This window comes from Trachymyrmex septentrionalis, unplaced genomic scaffold (genome assembly GCF_001594115.1).
Source record: "Trachymyrmex septentrionalis isolate Tsep2-gDNA-1 unplaced genomic scaffold, Tsep1.0 scaffold51, whole genome shotgun sequence".
In the NCBI taxonomy this organism is placed as follows: Eukaryota; Metazoa; Arthropoda; class Insecta; order Hymenoptera; family Formicidae; genus Trachymyrmex; species Trachymyrmex septentrionalis.
The window spans coordinates 958,108-975,374 of NW_017305683.1; the positions used below are offsets into that span (position 1 = coordinate 958,108).

A 17,267-nucleotide genomic window follows, 5' to 3' on the forward strand; every position below is an offset into this window, starting at 1 on the left:
ATACACACGTTTCCACATACACACAAATGCGTCAGATTTGCTCCGCGCGACACAACGAGAACATGATAGTTGATGATATCGATTGAATCGGTGCGTGATTTAATTCTTAAAGAGAGTGCATGAGTAATTTGTGACGCGCGACTGGCCAACTGTAAGTCTCTTGCATAATTTGCATAAATTTACCGAATAATATATCACATTTTTAAATAATATCGCAAGGACTACCGTAATTGTTTTGCGCAACAATTCATAATTTTTTTTTATGTACGCCAAAGAGCATAATAAACTATGAAAATGTTGTCAGTAAATCAACAGGCATTGTCGCCCTTTTTAATTTGTCATCTTGTTAACTTGGCTCGCCCCGCGCGACACAAATCTCGACCAATCATCTAAAATCCTACACAAGGCTCCGACGAGTTTTCTTTTTTTGTCGCTTGATAAACGACTTTCACATAATCTAACGCACGAATTTGTATTATTTTCGTATAGAATCGCATCAAGGCGAGACAGAGTCACCGAAACTTTTTCCGGCACTCAAAACGCGAAGGACTTGCTTGCATTCTCATGGTTCACTGATAAATGTATTCTTCGCCAGGAACTCATAAAAAAAAAAAAACACTAGAGACTAGTCATTTAAGATTTTTGTCTTACAGCTTCTTCCTAGCCGTCCATTCATTTATTGTTAGTTCATTACTCCGAGGCACCGATTATTATGGCCCTTTCAATACAAAGAAAACTAAATTTATAAGAATAAAAAATTTTTTATTAATTCCATAATTTCTTCGTGATAATTGTATGAACAGAAAATTTCTGAAAAATTAGAAAATCAGAAAACATATCAAACGCACTCGAAAAATTTCTGTAATAAATTTGCAAATAAATTTTTGTTAAATTTTTTATATAACTTTAAAAAGAAATTATTATCCAATTTTAAATAAGAAAATTTTAATTACCTTATTAAATTAACTTATTTATAATGTATTAAAAATTATCTTTAAAGCAATTTGAAATTTAAACTCTTAACATTTAAATCATCAACATTTACAAAAGTTGAAAGATATTTCTCTTCTAATTTTCATTCTTTTATGCACATTGTGTACATAATATTATATAATTATCAAAACTTTCCTGTTAAATTGCAATAAGTCTAAGAAAATTACTGTTTATTTGTTTTCAAAATTTTTTAATACAAATAAAACATATGTAATAAGTATATATTTAATGAATTCTATCCTCTCTTTTTATCTCTCACGAACTCTTCCTTGTGCTCCCGCCTCGTATTACGGTTGAACATTCTAATTTCGAATCATCTCAAATCTCAATTTAGCGGCTGGGAAAAAGAGGAAAGACAAATAGGGACGCACGGAATTTGATCGCTGCAGAAATACAATGTCTATGCGAATATAGTTTCACATAATCAGAATTAGTTTGTATTGAAAACGGAATTCTGTAATAGTTATCTTTCGATGTTACGATGTTTAAGACGAATTTCATAATTCCAAATAAACTTGAAATATTTTTAACACTATAAAAGATTAAAAATTTTGTACCAAGAATACATACATATACATATGTATACTTTGTAATCGACTTAATTACAAAAATATTTATTTTATATAGACAAATCGTTTCATAAAAGAGAAAATCCGAAACATTTAATAACAAATTGAATTAAACTAATCAATGAAATTACAGTTGTCGTATAAGGATCTAACAACAAATTTACAACATCTTTTTTTGACATACACTTTAAATTTGCTATACAAAATTCTATATTTTTTTAATCAAATAATTTCTTACTCAATAAATTTATACGAAACATCGAAACTTCGAAATTTTCTAGCTCGTTACTCGTACTCCAGCAATTTGTTTCACAGCTACAGTCTATAAAAAAGTTTGCAACTAAAAAAAAATCAAAAACATCTCGTTTAACGAAAATGCACACGCTTCAAAAAGAGTTTTGCACCATTCAAATTTCTAAATATCTGAATCGTACATGTAACCATCCATTAAATTCTTTAATCGAGAAGATAATCCATCAAATTGATGGCAACAATTTATCATTTCTTCTATCTCAATATAATTATATACGTAACAGGTGATGCAAAACTATATTTGGTTTGTGCTGACAATGAAGAATTTTCACAACGTAGCTTTACACAATGATCAATACGGCGGCGGAAGTATCGAAATATACGATGAGATATCTTTTTCACGAGAACCGCGAGATTTTTAAGACCCTGCGTGAACAACAACTCTCGGGCTAGTTGTACCAACATCATCCGGAATTGAAAGCGATTAATTAAATTTTCCTTACATGTATTATAAGAGCGTTTTGTAACTTTTATTATATTTAAATTTTTCTTGTTTGTACGCGTTATCAGTACCTGCTTCTGCAGAGGAACGATAACTCGCTAATCGGAAGTTAATCTATCCGGACTGTCGGTGCACCTCAGTCCTATGCGACCGGCGCTATGTGTCCTTTGTACTTGGCAGGGTGCATGTCCACTCGCGCGCCTCGCCTTGCATATCCTTTTTTCTTTTTTTTCTCTTTTTTGACGCACTCGAGCTATACATAGAAAGTTATGTACAACGATATTAACATGAACTGCAGTGGCAGTGAACAGTGCACGTGGATATTGCAAACAGCAGCAGCAGCAGCAGCAGCAGCAACAGCAGCAGCAGCAGTAGCAGCGGCAGCAGCAGCAGCGGCAGCGGCGGCGACGATGACGACGACGACGAAGACGACGACGACGACGACGACACGACGACGACGACGACGACGACGACGATGACGACAATTATACAAGGTGTATGCGTAATATGAAACACGGCAGCGACTACCACAACGAGTTTGTTAATCTGTCTGCTTCGCAATTTTCCTTCTCTCTCTTCTCTCTCTCTCTCTCTCTCTCTCTCTCTCTCTCTCTCTCTCTCTCTCTTCCTACTCCTGCTTGCTACTCCCCAGTTTATAGACTTCCGATCTGTGATCCTGTGATGATCGAAGCGCGAAATCGATGTCTCGCAGCGGCTGACACGTGTTATCATTATCACGAATATTTTTTCTTTTTTTGTTTATCGTTTTTCCAGATTTTATGTGCCACTTCCTTTTCCAAAGAACAGTCCCACTGTATGTTCGAACTCCGATCTAATTTTCAGCTTGCATGTAAGTGCGTGTGTGAACATATTTTATATATATGTATACATTTACATATACATATATATATGTAGAGAGGGAGAGAGAGAGAGAGAGAGAGAGAGAGAGAGAGAGAGAGAGAGAGAGAGAGAGAGAGAGAGAGAAAGGGAAAGATGTTTATATATGTTATGTAAGTATATGTGTGTGTGACTCGAATTGTGAATTGAACTTGTATTTGTGTGATTGCGCGTATGTCATAATACCTATTCTCATAGGTGTGTGATTACTATATATGTGCGTGTTTCTTTTCGTGTATAAGCGAAAGGAATCGCGTTGCACGCGCGCACACGTCATGTACGCGTAGCAAGAAAAAGGAAGCTAAAGAGAAAATGTACAAAACCAGAGAAAAGTAAAATGATTATACTTATGTTCGTGTATGAAAGGAGAGAGTATTTGTGTATAAGTGTGTATCCATGTATTTCTTTTACACATATGTATATTTTTCCTCCTTTTTTTTATATATATGTACGTCCGTATATATACACACGTGAGTTTCACAAAAATATATAAAAGAGAGAATATCTATGTGTATACATATATATATATATATATATATGTGTGCATATATACCTATAATGTATATATACCGATATATAGACGATTTATACTTAAATTTGTGTGGAAAAGGGTATTTTATCGTAATTTATCTATATGTATATATGTATACATATATATATATATACATATATATATAGAGCCTGTAGAAAGTGCTTGATTGAGATTCTTTTTCGGTTTCATTAGTCGTAAAACAAGACACACGAGGTAAGGGTTGCGTGTAGTCCGGCACCGTCCACGAGAGTCCGACGCGAGATCGGGATGAGAAGAGTCTCTCGATGAGGGAACATCGACGAACGTGTCCAGTTCGCTGCACTTCTCCGCCTCTTCCCGTCGTCTCGTCGCCCTCTCACAGCACGTTGAACGACGGTGTTCTCTGGGTTACGTATTATATACATTAACATGTGCCGGAGAATAAAGAAACCGGAGATTTTACTGTGACGGCGATTGTTTTTCCGTTTCACCGCGCAGGATACTGCAATTCCACAGCGCTCGTTGAGGCTAAGCCACGTGCTAGAACTTTAAGCTATATATCCTTTCCCGCGTACACTTTCCTCCTTTCCGGTCACAAAAGATCGTTAGGAGGACCTTAATAACACAGTGTTTTACGAAATGTCTAATTCAGTCCTTATAGCATCGTCTTCAAGTGAAGATGAATTGCTCGAATAAAGAAAGAGAGATGTGTAGCTACCCTCGGACCGCACAGCATCATGCCATTTTCCGTTGCCCCTTCCATTGTCGTCCTCTTCTCGCACATATCCTCTTCATCCTTCTCGCATCTCTTTGATAACTTGTTCATTAGGCTTTCTTTCCGAGTCCTCGTTCTGGCGATCGAGCATCACTCTCGGGATATTCGACGACTCGAAAACGATTTCCATGCGGGGCAAACGAGATAAGACTTTTTAGGTGATTGAATTGGCGAATAAGCGTTACGCGTTTGCTATGCACTGTCGCTGTATGTACCGGTCAATCGAAGAAATGGATATGGTTGCAATCCGCCTTGTGAACAATAACTCGCGATAAACTCGTTGATAATGCGCGATATCATAAGATAGTAGCGTTCGTTGACGAAGACAAGACAGTTGTAGGGACGACGGACTGCACGATGGTTTCTAATGCATGATTAGATGTAAGAATATGGTCCATCGGTGAGGGCGCTACACAGCAACAATCAGGAGGAGTCGTCCTTGCCACGGGCACCTCTGCTCGGCCTGTATTCAAGACCCGGGTCGAACTGCATCAGTACGAAAACCTGGCAAGTTAGACGTAACGGTTCAGTAAATTTGAATTGCTTGTAAATTGACAAAATTTAAAATGTGCAATTAACAAGATATTAATCCTCGCCCAAGTTAGAGGCACCGTCAATATTTTAATTGTGTGTATGTATATATATTAGGTGTAGTAAAAAGTCATCGCGTATTTTTTAGCTCAAAGTTGTATATACAATATCTTCGTCAATAATGAATGAAATTCAAATTTAAAAAAAGGGTTTTAAAGCTTGAAATCTCTACTTTTAAAAGCTTATCACATTTTTTAAGTTTATATGAGTTTGATAATTTTTACATACCAAAAACTACGAGCTGAAAAAGACGAAAAATTTTCTTCTCACTTTGTGGATTTGTAACGTGTCCAAAACGAATTTGAGAAAATTTTCGATTACCTATCGTGAAAGCTTGATACTTTCCCTACAAAATCGTTTTTTTTTAATATTCCTACGACTTTTGATTACTGAGTTATCGCGGATTAAATAAAAGAATTATTTTGACTTTAATTGCTCATAACTCCATTAAAAATTGTCGTATCGTATAATTTAAAAAAGAGATTTTTAAAGCTGAAACTTTACTCTATCAAGATATATTTATATTGTTGGTAAGAAAGTAATTGCGGTTTTTACTGATAGATGTCTTTTAAAAAAACGCGATGACTTTTTACTACACCTAATATATATAAATTCTGATAAATAAATTGACATCTACATATAAATATGCATAAAATACAATCTAATTTCTATGATAGTAAAAACTGATTGTTAAAGTTTTCACAAGTACGCAAAAATTTTTTCAAATTTTTATACAATTCGGAATAATATAAAAATCTGCTACTCAAAAATCCAAGTTGTTAACCGAAGGTGCAAAACTCGATAGCTCATGAAGAATTAAATTACGGATCTAACAATTATTAGTACAAATTGTTTAATTTTTGTATTTTTGCTGTTATTAATAAAATTTTATTTGTGTTGTTACTAATAAAATCATACTAATAAAATTTGTTATGAATCTTAGAACTCTATAATGAGATTATCTGAGATGTGATACCTGATCCGTGGGCAATAATGTAAAGTCATCGGGTGGGTTTGTGATCACGTATCGTTTGGAAGAGGCGTCGCACGACGAGCTAGTGTCTCGAAACCTAGAAGATTCGAGTAAATGTTAGCAAATAGGAAGAAAGATAGTAGTGATAAACACGAGCTATTTACACCAAGTGTAACTAAACTAATCAAAGTTGAGCTAAGTTAAGCTAAACTAAAGTAAACTAAGCTGAACTAAATTAAACATATGTGGACCGTATGACGGACAACTAAATGCTAAATAAATAACAAGATGACACAAACATAGAAAGACAGAGAAAGAGAAAGAGAGAGAGAGAGAGAGAGAGAGAGAAAGTAGTAAAAAATGATAGGTATTTTTTGGATGAGGGCAACTTACAACTCGTTGCTTTTCATTACTTTCTTTTTCATGATGCAAAAACGCAAAGTGTAAAAGGTGTGTGCGGCAGAAAATCATAAGTCACATAATAAGTACGTGAATAGAGGTAATAAACGGCGGTACAATAATGGCAGCAATTGAAGTAGTCGCTGTTTTTGAACGGTAATGTATACAATGTATAGAAATATATGTGCGTAGGGTAATCCAATAAATACCATCGAGAGAAGGAAAAAAGTCCGGTACCTGTACCTGTACAGACCAATGCACAGCATTCCGTACGACTTTAATGCTGCGACAAAGAGGTCACCGTACTTGCCTCCCTCGCCATATTGAGCCAATGGCCCGTCGTACAACGCGATCTGACCAACACGACACCGATCCCTATTAGCCAGACTATCTGCCGTACTGTGAATCAAACAAAAATGTCACATTTATCATTGTGCAAAAGTTCTCCCGATTAACAATTGGATATTACATACGGCATGGATATTATTAAGATCTTACCTGTACCCTCCCCTTAAGCCTGCCCCTTCAGCCAGGATCAATTCCAACTCAGGCGTAGCTCCACCGGTGATCAGTGACCGAATCAGAGTTAGCGCATTTTGGTTGAAATATGTCTGCAGAAATACGTAAAGTTATAACTTTCGTTGTAACTTCCCATACAGCATGGATCATTCCAGCAACATTGCAATATTCCAAAAATATTGCAGTAATATTACGTTGTACAACAATATTGTTGCAAGCTTCTGTGCTGTATGGATAGAATGACAAGAAACGGAGATACTAATAAACTATGAACATTGAATGAACGAATGTATGAAGTGTATTATTGACTAATACGTAGTCCAAAGGCTTATTTTTAATACTGACCGTCGACATAAGAGAATCCAATACACTGACTGCAAAGGCAGTACCACAAGCGAACGGTTGAGTGAGGTAGAGTTCTGTGTCCGGGTCATCGTCGTCATCCTGGTCAAGGAATTGCACATTGCTGTCATTTACAAGCTCTGAAATAGTAACAAAATAATTATGAGTAGAAATAAGTACGGTTATTTTTAATATTCGAGACACGAAGATATCTTTAGATTTTAATCAAGAAATATTACAAAATAACATTTTTGGAAAAACCATTTTCTTTAATAGTGTAATTAAAATAATATCTAATTAATTATAATAGTGTTTAGCAATCTTCATTTTTATTCTAATAATATTAAGCACATAAATGTGTAATAATTCTAAAGATATGATAAAATCTTTACCTGTGATCATTGGCACATTTGCTCCATAAACAGATCCCCGTCGTTGCAAGACGATCGGGCTGCCAACTGCGATCAAATTGCCTTATTCATTATCTGCTATAATTTGCACTTTCGATTTAATAGCATGGTTTAACGAAGAAATAAGATCTCCGCTTTCCGGACGATAATAATTATAATATTATACCTTGGCTAAGCACACCGATTGTATCGTCGAAAGTCATGGCCTTAATATTGAGGGATGCGAGTATGGCCTCCTTGTCGGCGAGGGTGGGGTCATCATTGCTAGGCACTTTAGCCGACAGGATGCAACACATGTCGCATAAATTCACATTAACGGCACGTAAATCGGCTCTGCTTAATGGTGAACCCTGCGAAATATCATTCAAGTAAAATAAAAGCTGCAGGAAAAGAATTTCCGCCATAAAATTATTTTTCATTGTCTCTTTTTTATTTAATTTTTATGTTAACGATCAATTTGTATCGCAAGCGATTTTCTTGACATTCATTAACTTTTCTATCAATACATAGATATCTTAATATCCGTATCAAAATTTTAATAGAAGTTTTATATTTTTGTGCAAATTTCATTATAATACCTCAACAATTCTACTGTTCAAACAACAAAGAAGAATTTGGCACAGATATCTCGTTATATCGTGTTTATTTTCACATTTTATACGAGAACTTTGTAAAACACGGTAGTTTAAGGTAAAAAATTATTGATAGAAAGGTTATTTGTTATATAGTATATATATATATATGTTTAAATTTAGTAATTAGATACAAAAATCTTTGTTAATATGCATCTGGAATATTAATATACAATAATATAATATTGTATATATATCATATTGTTATGCATATTGTTTCTGTAATTTCTTCTCAAGGCATTAATTTAAAAAATCTATAAAATTTAAAAAGAAGTTTTTTTTATCTAACATATATTAGAATAAATTAAAATTAGAGTAATTCGTCAAATTAAATTTTAGGATGTAACAAATTTTCAAGTAATTATCTGGTCTTTTTAATTTTTGATTCTATTGTTTAAGTGGCTGACAAAAATAATATCTTACATATTTTTTATAGATAATAATCTTTAATTACACTCTTGATTAAAAAGATTTAGTTCTAAGTTCGTTAAAAAAATTTAGAGCCAGATAAAGAACAAATATTCTATTGTGTAAATCCGAGACGTTCTGTACTATACGATAAGATATTTACATCATCATGCAAGATAATGCTACGATTCAACGAAATGAGAACAGTTTCCTCACATTTAGAACCGATATCTTCGGTAGATTTTGCAGCATTTTCCACTCGCGTCGTATGTAGTCCACCGATCCAACTATCACTACGTGTTTAAGCTCGTGGTAATGAAAATTGGAAGCTCGTAATGGCATGACAAGATTCCTCAGTCCGATGAGGGGCGAGTCGGGATCGGCGAACAGGCAGACAACAACATGTCCGTTAAGAACTGTCATCGCCGCCTGATTACGATCCAGTATGCAGTCTTCGAGATTACGGGAGGGACTCCAATGGAACATCCCCGTTGAATCGTACTTCATCTCGGTCTTCTCGAAATCGAAATCTTTCGCTTGATCGTCAGCGATCCCGACCTGAAGACCGCCGTTGTTGTTAACGTTTGTGCCACCCGAGGCTCTACTCGTTGGCCTGAAAAAAATCGTTACAATTAAATAAACGAAGTTATAGATATAACATGTCCATCGCCAATGAAATTATAGACAGAATAACGGTAACAATAATAATCTTACACTTATCCGTACAAAATTGTGAAAGTAATCACTCTTAAAATTTCTCTTCAAGCTTTTATGAAATTGATTAAAACCGTAAAGCCACACTTTCGCATGCATTTCATTCACATTGCATTATTTTTCATTATCTAGAGCTACTAGTGTTATTATTTTATATCTTAGGACGAGGGTAAATTGAATAACAAATTACTTGAATGTAGAAAATATTAAAGAAAGATATAGAACTTTTCGGAGTTATTGAGCTTCCGTGTCGCATGCTTCATAAATTTTCAACAATTTTTAAGTGATAAAAGTTTAAGAAATGTCTCTATAAAATTTGCAATTTTCACAGGATTTATTAAAAAGTTACAAAGTTTATTGCGCATCTATTTATATATGTTGCGCGATTTTTACATCTCTTGCGCAATTAATTCAACTTCGCGATTGATTCCAATTATTTATACCCATTTCTATCAATGTATAAGAGATTAACTATAATCTCAGTTCAATTTACTTTTCATCTTTTTCTTTTAGAATTAGAAAAACATAAAGAGTTAGTTGAAGCGAAATTAAAATTAAACTACAATATATTGGTAGAAACCGGCATTAGATTAATTTAAAACGTTTCATTAAAATGAGAAATGTCGGTCAATGTAATTCTTTGTCTGAACGCGCAAATTTTTCACGCATTCTGAACAAGACGTAAATGGCCATCAAAACTCGTATTTCGACGTATGACACCCACATATTTTTACGAGCGTCGTTAACGTCAGTGGTGCATGTTTTCCAAGATTAAGTATGTTCATAAAACTCTATGGATTTCTATACTTTTTGCTGTCGCACCATGCGACATATAACTACAGCGCAGTGCGCAATTTCGAAGACGTAATATAAGATGGAAAATTTAACTTTATGAAACATACTGCTCATTTGTGATATTTATGTCTCTATATTAGACTATTTCTAATAATTTATTTCCTTGTGAAATAAGAAATAAAAAGATTGACTTATAATGCGCATCTAATTTGGCGAATTAACGTTTATTAACGATTTAATAGTTTTTAGTCAGATAAAGGCGCATCAAATTACCTAGTTAATCCTTCTGATAACAAAATAACATTTAATTAAAAAAAGTAATAGAGCTGATAAAACGTAGAAAGCACTCAAAATTAATTTTATTTAAAAAAATTGAACATATCAAAAACATATGAATTACTACGACCATTAAATTTGATTTTACGTCAGTAATTGAAACTTATTAAGTAAAAATATACGTTCTTAGCACATTCTTTCTCGTAGAAAAAAGATACGTATGGCTTAAATATTCTATCGCGGTTTATATTCAGAGTCGAGCATCACTTGACATGCAGGAAGCATGTTCATTATTATTACACAGCCGTGGGATAAAGCAGTCGCATAATCATGTCACAGTACAAGGTAGCGTTAACAACAGAAGCGTACATGAGCTTTTTGACTTCGTAGGCGAGATGGTAGCCAGCGTATGCGGACTCCTCTTGCGATCTGGAATCAGAAGGTTTGCGTAACGTTGGATCTGTTCTCAGATGACTCTCTCTCTCTTTGATTTGGCCCAGTTGATGAAAAAAAATATAATGATGAGAATGATAAGTGATTCCTCGGCAATTAAATCAAGACTATTGTCTGATTTTAACAGTGAAAGGAAATATTGCCGCTTACACGTCATGTGATCTTGTTTTAACGTACCAAAATTTGGTTGCAAAAGTGCACGAGTCACATATGTTTGTTGGGAAAAAACACCAAATGTTCGAGATCTTGGAATAATAATAGAGAGAAATTGCAGAAACTAATCCAGTGGACGTGTAACAGGTTCATCGGAAAATGTCAACGACCACCTGTAGCCTATTACTCGCACCATCCGGCAACGTAGTACAAGTGGCTGTCGTCCTCGCGCGATTTCTCTCGTGATTTATGCGAACCGTTTGTTGTTCAAGTTTACGGTGCCCTTTGTCAACACTTGAGCGAAACGATAAAAAGCACTTATATCTTTTGCTTCCGATTAATGTACTAGTTGTACATCTAACATCCTAGTTAACATCAAATAAAAGTAACATAACATCTAAGTTGCAATTTCGCACTCAACAATATAAATGTAATATAACACATAATGTTGCATAACAGTTACATTATTGAGTACAGATTATAATACATATAATGTTATGTTATATTGTTAATTGGTATCGTTAACTGGGATCATTCTAGAAGATCCTCGCTAGAAGATCATCGCTAGAAGATATAATATGTTTGATCAGGCTATATGTCCTTTCACAAGAAAAAAATAACACTTTTAGAAATGTAACAAAATTAAATATAAACGATCAGGAGTTTATTCGGTTTATATGTCAACGGCGACTCGCGATATACATATAAATATCGAAATTACTCTCTCGATCGTAGATGAGATGATTCTGGATCGCATCGAAGATCTCTACCGAGAATCGGTACGTTAAATCTTGGCGGGTTATATGGATCGTACGTTTAACGGTTTCAGGAACATGCTAGAAAAATGCTAATGCGAAGGTCGTTGATACATTAATGTGCAGATCATCCTAGTGCACTCGAGTAGGATTTATATTAATGGATTAATATCGTTTAGCTGAAAAGTACACGCATTTACAAAAAAAATGAACGATATAAAAGGCGCATATTTAAAACTGCACATTTTACTTTGTGACATGTATAATTAGGTTATTCAAAATTCATTGCCAATTTGTCAATTAGAAAGTATTGTGCAACATATTAGGTCTGCTCTTTTTAGTTAAAGTTCTTGCACGGATCATCTTTATTCCTTTTCTCTCCACGTTGGAGAAAAGATGAACCGTGCAAAAAAGTTCAGTTAAAAAAAACAGGCCTATTATGTACACAGAAAAGTTGTCACACAGAACGGCTTGGCAAAATTCTATCTTATTTGCTAATTAGAATTCAACACAACAATTGAATTTGAAGACATTACAATTTGAATAACCTCTGTACAATACATGTGAAAGAGTGTGTAACTCTAATCGTGCAGCTATGAATAATACATGTAAGCTTGTAATTAAAGTAAAGTGATAAAATGTAAATTAATAAATAAATAATTGTTGTACGACAGGATAGAGAAAGATCAGAGCGTACTTCAGGAAGATATTTACGTTCAAGCGACTCACAATCAAAGAAGAAAGCGATTCTCATTGTTTAGAAAATACGTGTCGATATCAAATGTCGAGTGCACTGTAAGTCTCGCCACAAAGTGATACAAAAAAATATATATATTAAAAAATCCGAGCGTTGTTTTGGGAAGATCGCTTCTCGCCTTCTTATGTTAATTCTCAGTAGCGAAATTCGCATGTATTGCTTTGGTTGGGTGCAAAACAGGCGTATCATTAAGTATTCTGATAATCAATGATTATGAATGAAATTATAATTTCTTATATACGATGGCGATGTAAGTGATCATGTTTGGATGCGAATATGCCAGGTGATGATGAACTTGTAATGTGTTGCGGATAATTAAGTACCTCTGATTATACGGCTGATTCGGGCTGGACAGACTGTCGTTCGTCGCTCGATTTACGTTTGGCTTCACCTTGTTGACCTGCTTCGTCGAATTTATCATGGTCATCCCGATGGAGTTCCGATGATTTCTCATGGCTGCAATGTAAAGGGATTATCAATAATATTGATAAAATAATATTGAGTAATAAGTGACAGACAAATATTTCATATCAAAGGGTTAACAGGTTTTCAATGATTTTATAACTTTAATTAACAAATTAGTAAATTAAATTAAATGATATTACACATCTCGTAACTAAAACTTACCATTCGGATCGTCTCGTTCACGGCTGATTTCACCTAAAATGGATAGAATAGTGTTAATTCCAAATCTGAGCATCCTATTTATCGTCGATAAGTGGGCAAAGCAACAATGATTAAGACAATTAAAGTGTCACACTGATCGTGACCCCATTACAGAGTATATTATTTTCGTGATGATGAGCCTACAGCCCCATGCTTACAGGCGCGCATACTTCACCCTATACGTGTTTTTTACATGTGTCACAAGATTAATAATTAATGGCGACGATCGAATGAAAAGAACTTTAATTGCAAAATTTTTTTAAACTTTTATACATTAAAATTTTTTCCCTAATATATTAAATATCATGTCTCATTACATAATTCATCTAGGAAATTGATTCTTTCTATTTCTGTTAACATTGCGTAATTTTGAAACTAATGCAAAGTGTAGTTCTATACAATAATGGTTTCAAAATTTGGTTATTTTCACTATATAATAAATATTAAATATTCTTTTCTAAAAATATATTCTTAAAATGTAAAGTCAAAGGCAGGAAGAAAAATTTATTCACAGATTCATTAAGTAGAAAAGAGCAATATCAGCTTTAGAAATATTGCAAGCTATTGCGGCGCTATGAAAATTAACGAGGGACAACATATGGCGCCTGTCGCGGTAGTTTCTTGAACAACCATTTTCTGCAATGATGAAATAAAATTATAAAGTAGATGATGTACACACATATTCGCCAACAAACACAGATGTTACCAAACTAAAACTTCCATATATTAGAAACCATTAATCTACCGTGCTATGTATACAACTATAAATCCATCTTCACAAAGTTGAAAGCAACAAGATACTATCGATCGAAAAGCGCGTTTCACAAAGTCAACGACTCAGTCGTGAAACAAACATTCTAAATGTATGAGAGAAAAAATTCTATTTACGATACACAAAGTTTAAGGGGAGAAATTAATTCAGCAAAAATTACTTGAACTAAAGTAACGTTTCTCAGACTTGTATTGTCAAAAATTAATTTGACTTAATAAAGTAGCATTTATAATTTATAATCTAAATATTACGTTAAATAAGGTATTTATTAAGATGAAAGAGAAGAATTTCGGAGCAAATCTATAGTTTATAACAAACTTGCATATATATTTAATTTATAAATTGACGTGAAAGTATGAGAAACATTTGCATAATTAGAAACAATTTACTACTTACGCAGACGAGCACCAATAGATATTCTGAGCATTTTAATTACGCGATTTTAACTTATTTCCAACAACTTTGGCATTCTTAGTTTCTATTCAAAAAAGATACTTTTTTTATATCCTTTGAATTTTTGATTTCATGAAAAAATTAATTTATAGCAAAACATGTTTTGCAATAATAAATTATTAGATCAAAAAGCAATTATAAATATTATTTTTCGGAAAATTGCCTATTCATTCGCTTTTCCGTAAAAAACGCTTTTAAAAATGATACGCACGTCCATCGATATGTAACTTTACTTGAAAAAGAAAAATATGTAGGTCAGTAAATAAACATATTTTAGTTATTAACATCTGCGAAATGTATTAAATGCTTTACGAATCTATGATGAAGCAAATGAATAAATAATATCAAAAATAAATTTTATATGACTACCGAATGCTATTGCAACTATACTAAAATTGTGTTTTGTGCAAACTAATTCAATAAATTTCAGTATATTTGAAAATCAAATAATTTAATTTACTTTTTATAATTTATAAAAGATAAAATATAGATCATTTTATATAATAAAGATGATTCCAAATGAAATAGTCATTAAAGTAATACGACATAAATTTATAACTTTAAATATACACTACACTAGAAATAAAATGACGGAAAAGTATGAAACAGATATTGAATCTATTAAACAACTTCATGCAACGCTGTCAATAATAGAGAAAGTAGTACATACGAGAATGTTCATTAACACATACATACAATCATGATTAGAACAAAAGATTGACATTTCATTATATATCAATTTTTTGTCTACTTTCTCCAATATTTCAGCAACACAAAATTAGCGCGATAAACTTTGATAAAAGGAAAAATCTTAATCGAACACGACGTATCAAGAACCTATCGCTCAAGCGAGTTTGACGAAGCGTATCAAATGTGGAAGATCAAATTTCCGAGAGATGTCGATCGAGAGCAGTGATTCTTTTTAGGATCGTCGTAACTGCTAATTGTTAAGCAACTTCTCGTTAGCATATTCGTGTCGTATTGCCAATCGAAATTAGAAAGGGCAGCTTGCGAGACTGTAGCATGGTTTTTGATTGAGGTGTAACTGTACCTCTTACGTGAACCATCTTGGGCAGTTCTGGCGGAGTGAATGTGGGGGGAGGATGGTGGTCGTCTGTAACAAACCACTACACATGTTAGCTACCCTAACTAATTACCTAAGGCCTAGTCGCTACTCTATCATTGGACAGTACTAAATCGCTATAACTTCTAAAAGCGAAGTTCCGTTTCAGCGTCGCGTGACAATACTGATAATTAAAAAATCAAAATAATTTTGTTGTACTTAGCAAAAAAAAGTTACAAGAACAGTCTTTCCTTATCTTGTGCTAAAAGCTAGGAAATGAAGTATAACGAGATACAAAAATATTAAAATTTGATTATATCATATATAAACCGTTGAAAATTTTACATATTGTATATAATATAAATGTCAATATAAATTAAATCTATATATATGTAATAATTAAATGTAGAATATAACGTCGACGATATTAAGCTGAAACGGCCTTTCATTATTGCGCTAAGAACAAAATATCGTAAAGAAAATAACCACTAAAATTGTGGAGATAAATGTGTAATTCTGAAATTCTAACAGATAAAAAATACAGTTCGTGGCAACATGGACGAGTTAAGGTCAAAATGACTTTTATGAGAATTTTAATATTAAAAACGACTTCTCGACCATATTGTGAGAACTTTATACAACATGATACTAAAATCGACCTACGATCATAAACGTGCAGTGTGCTCAAAACATTCCTAATTCATGCCGAAGATGACGCAAGCGGAGAAGTCGCAACCGATATCGAGCAACTTACTAACGTAACAACCTTTGTCTATTTCTGATGAACGTATAAGTTAAAAACGATCTATTGCCTCCACTTGCGTCGTGTTATATTCTGTCTTAAGCATGCTATAATATAGTCTTACAGAGTGAATATTTACTCGGCATTGTCAGTGCGCGCTTTGCATTCTCCGGGAAAGAGAATTCACGTGCAAAACGACAAAGACTTTGCAAAAGCACAGGAGGGATTGAAAGAGTGCATGAAAGATTATAGAGCTCATCTACTGAAAGCGCAAGGAGAATTCTCTTTTTGGATTTCGACGTGAACTCGCCATCTGCGGCGCCACGAGACGCGCCGACAATTGCGACCTATGTTTTGATTACAATTGATATTATCTCGAAACCGACGCACAGTGTGAGACAAGTGAGAATACTTTGCAATTTATGCGAAATTCCTCTTTACGCACTTACTCGAGCCTCCCCGTTGAGCGCAATAACGCTACGTTAATTAGAAATTATAGATATTTCTCTTCGCTCGGAAAATCAAAGTAAGTCCCCTTTGATACGTTTCTTCCAACGAAACGTCCCTACAAATTGTGCAAAGTGTAATTCCTTGTTTTCCCTTTATAAAACACGAGATTGCAGAATTCTCGGTTTTCTTGGAAGGATGTAAACAGAAATTAATGAGGAAATGATTAAAGTCGTCAAATTGAGTTGCGAAGAGATATACTTATTGCGCTTGCATTATTAGGAGATATATATATATATCTCACAATCAAATTTTTAAATATGAAACACCACCAAGAAACTAAATCTTCAACATTATTGTAGCTGGTTTAAATTGACACGCATTTTCTCCATTCGATTTCAATTCAATCCATTTTCATATGAAATTGATGTAATATCTCCATATTTTC

At 33.8% G+C, this 17,267-nt stretch overlaps 1 protein-coding gene across 26 annotated transcripts in view; it reads right to left on the minus strand.

Annotated features, from left to right (window-relative positions):
* Window positions 1-3,820: 3,820 nt before the first annotated feature.
* The window catches only part of LOC108751721 (calcium-activated potassium channel slowpoke), a 102,628-nt gene continuing 89,181 nt past the window's right edge, over window positions 3,821-17,267 (minus strand). For 14 of the 26 annotated variants that reach the window (XM_018492054.1, XM_018492050.1, XM_018492064.1 and 11 more), the window contains 12 exons: window positions 15,619-15,681; window positions 13,304-13,336; window positions 13,000-13,132; window positions 10,928-10,987; window positions 8,990-9,386; window positions 7,900-8,083; window positions 7,716-7,781; window positions 7,327-7,463; window positions 6,961-7,073; window positions 6,700-6,861; window positions 6,067-6,160; window positions 3,821-5,003 (listed from right to left, as the gene is read on the minus strand). In XM_018492054.1, the coding sequence (XP_018347556.1) occupies window positions 4,923-5,003; window positions 6,067-6,160; window positions 6,700-6,861; window positions 6,961-7,073; window positions 7,327-7,463; window positions 7,716-7,781; window positions 7,900-8,083; window positions 8,990-9,386; window positions 10,928-10,987; window positions 13,000-13,132; window positions 13,304-13,336; window positions 15,619-15,681 (1,523 nt within the window). In that variant the 3' untranslated portion in view covers window positions 3,821-4,922. The remainder of the gene's footprint in view (window positions 5,004-6,066; window positions 6,161-6,699; window positions 6,862-6,960; window positions 7,074-7,326; window positions 7,464-7,715; window positions 7,782-7,899; window positions 8,084-8,989; window positions 9,387-10,927; window positions 10,988-12,999; window positions 13,133-13,303; window positions 13,337-15,618; window positions 15,682-17,267) is intronic. The other 12 variants (XM_018492048.1, XM_018492058.1, XM_018492057.1 and 9 more) reach the window with 6 other exon arrangements.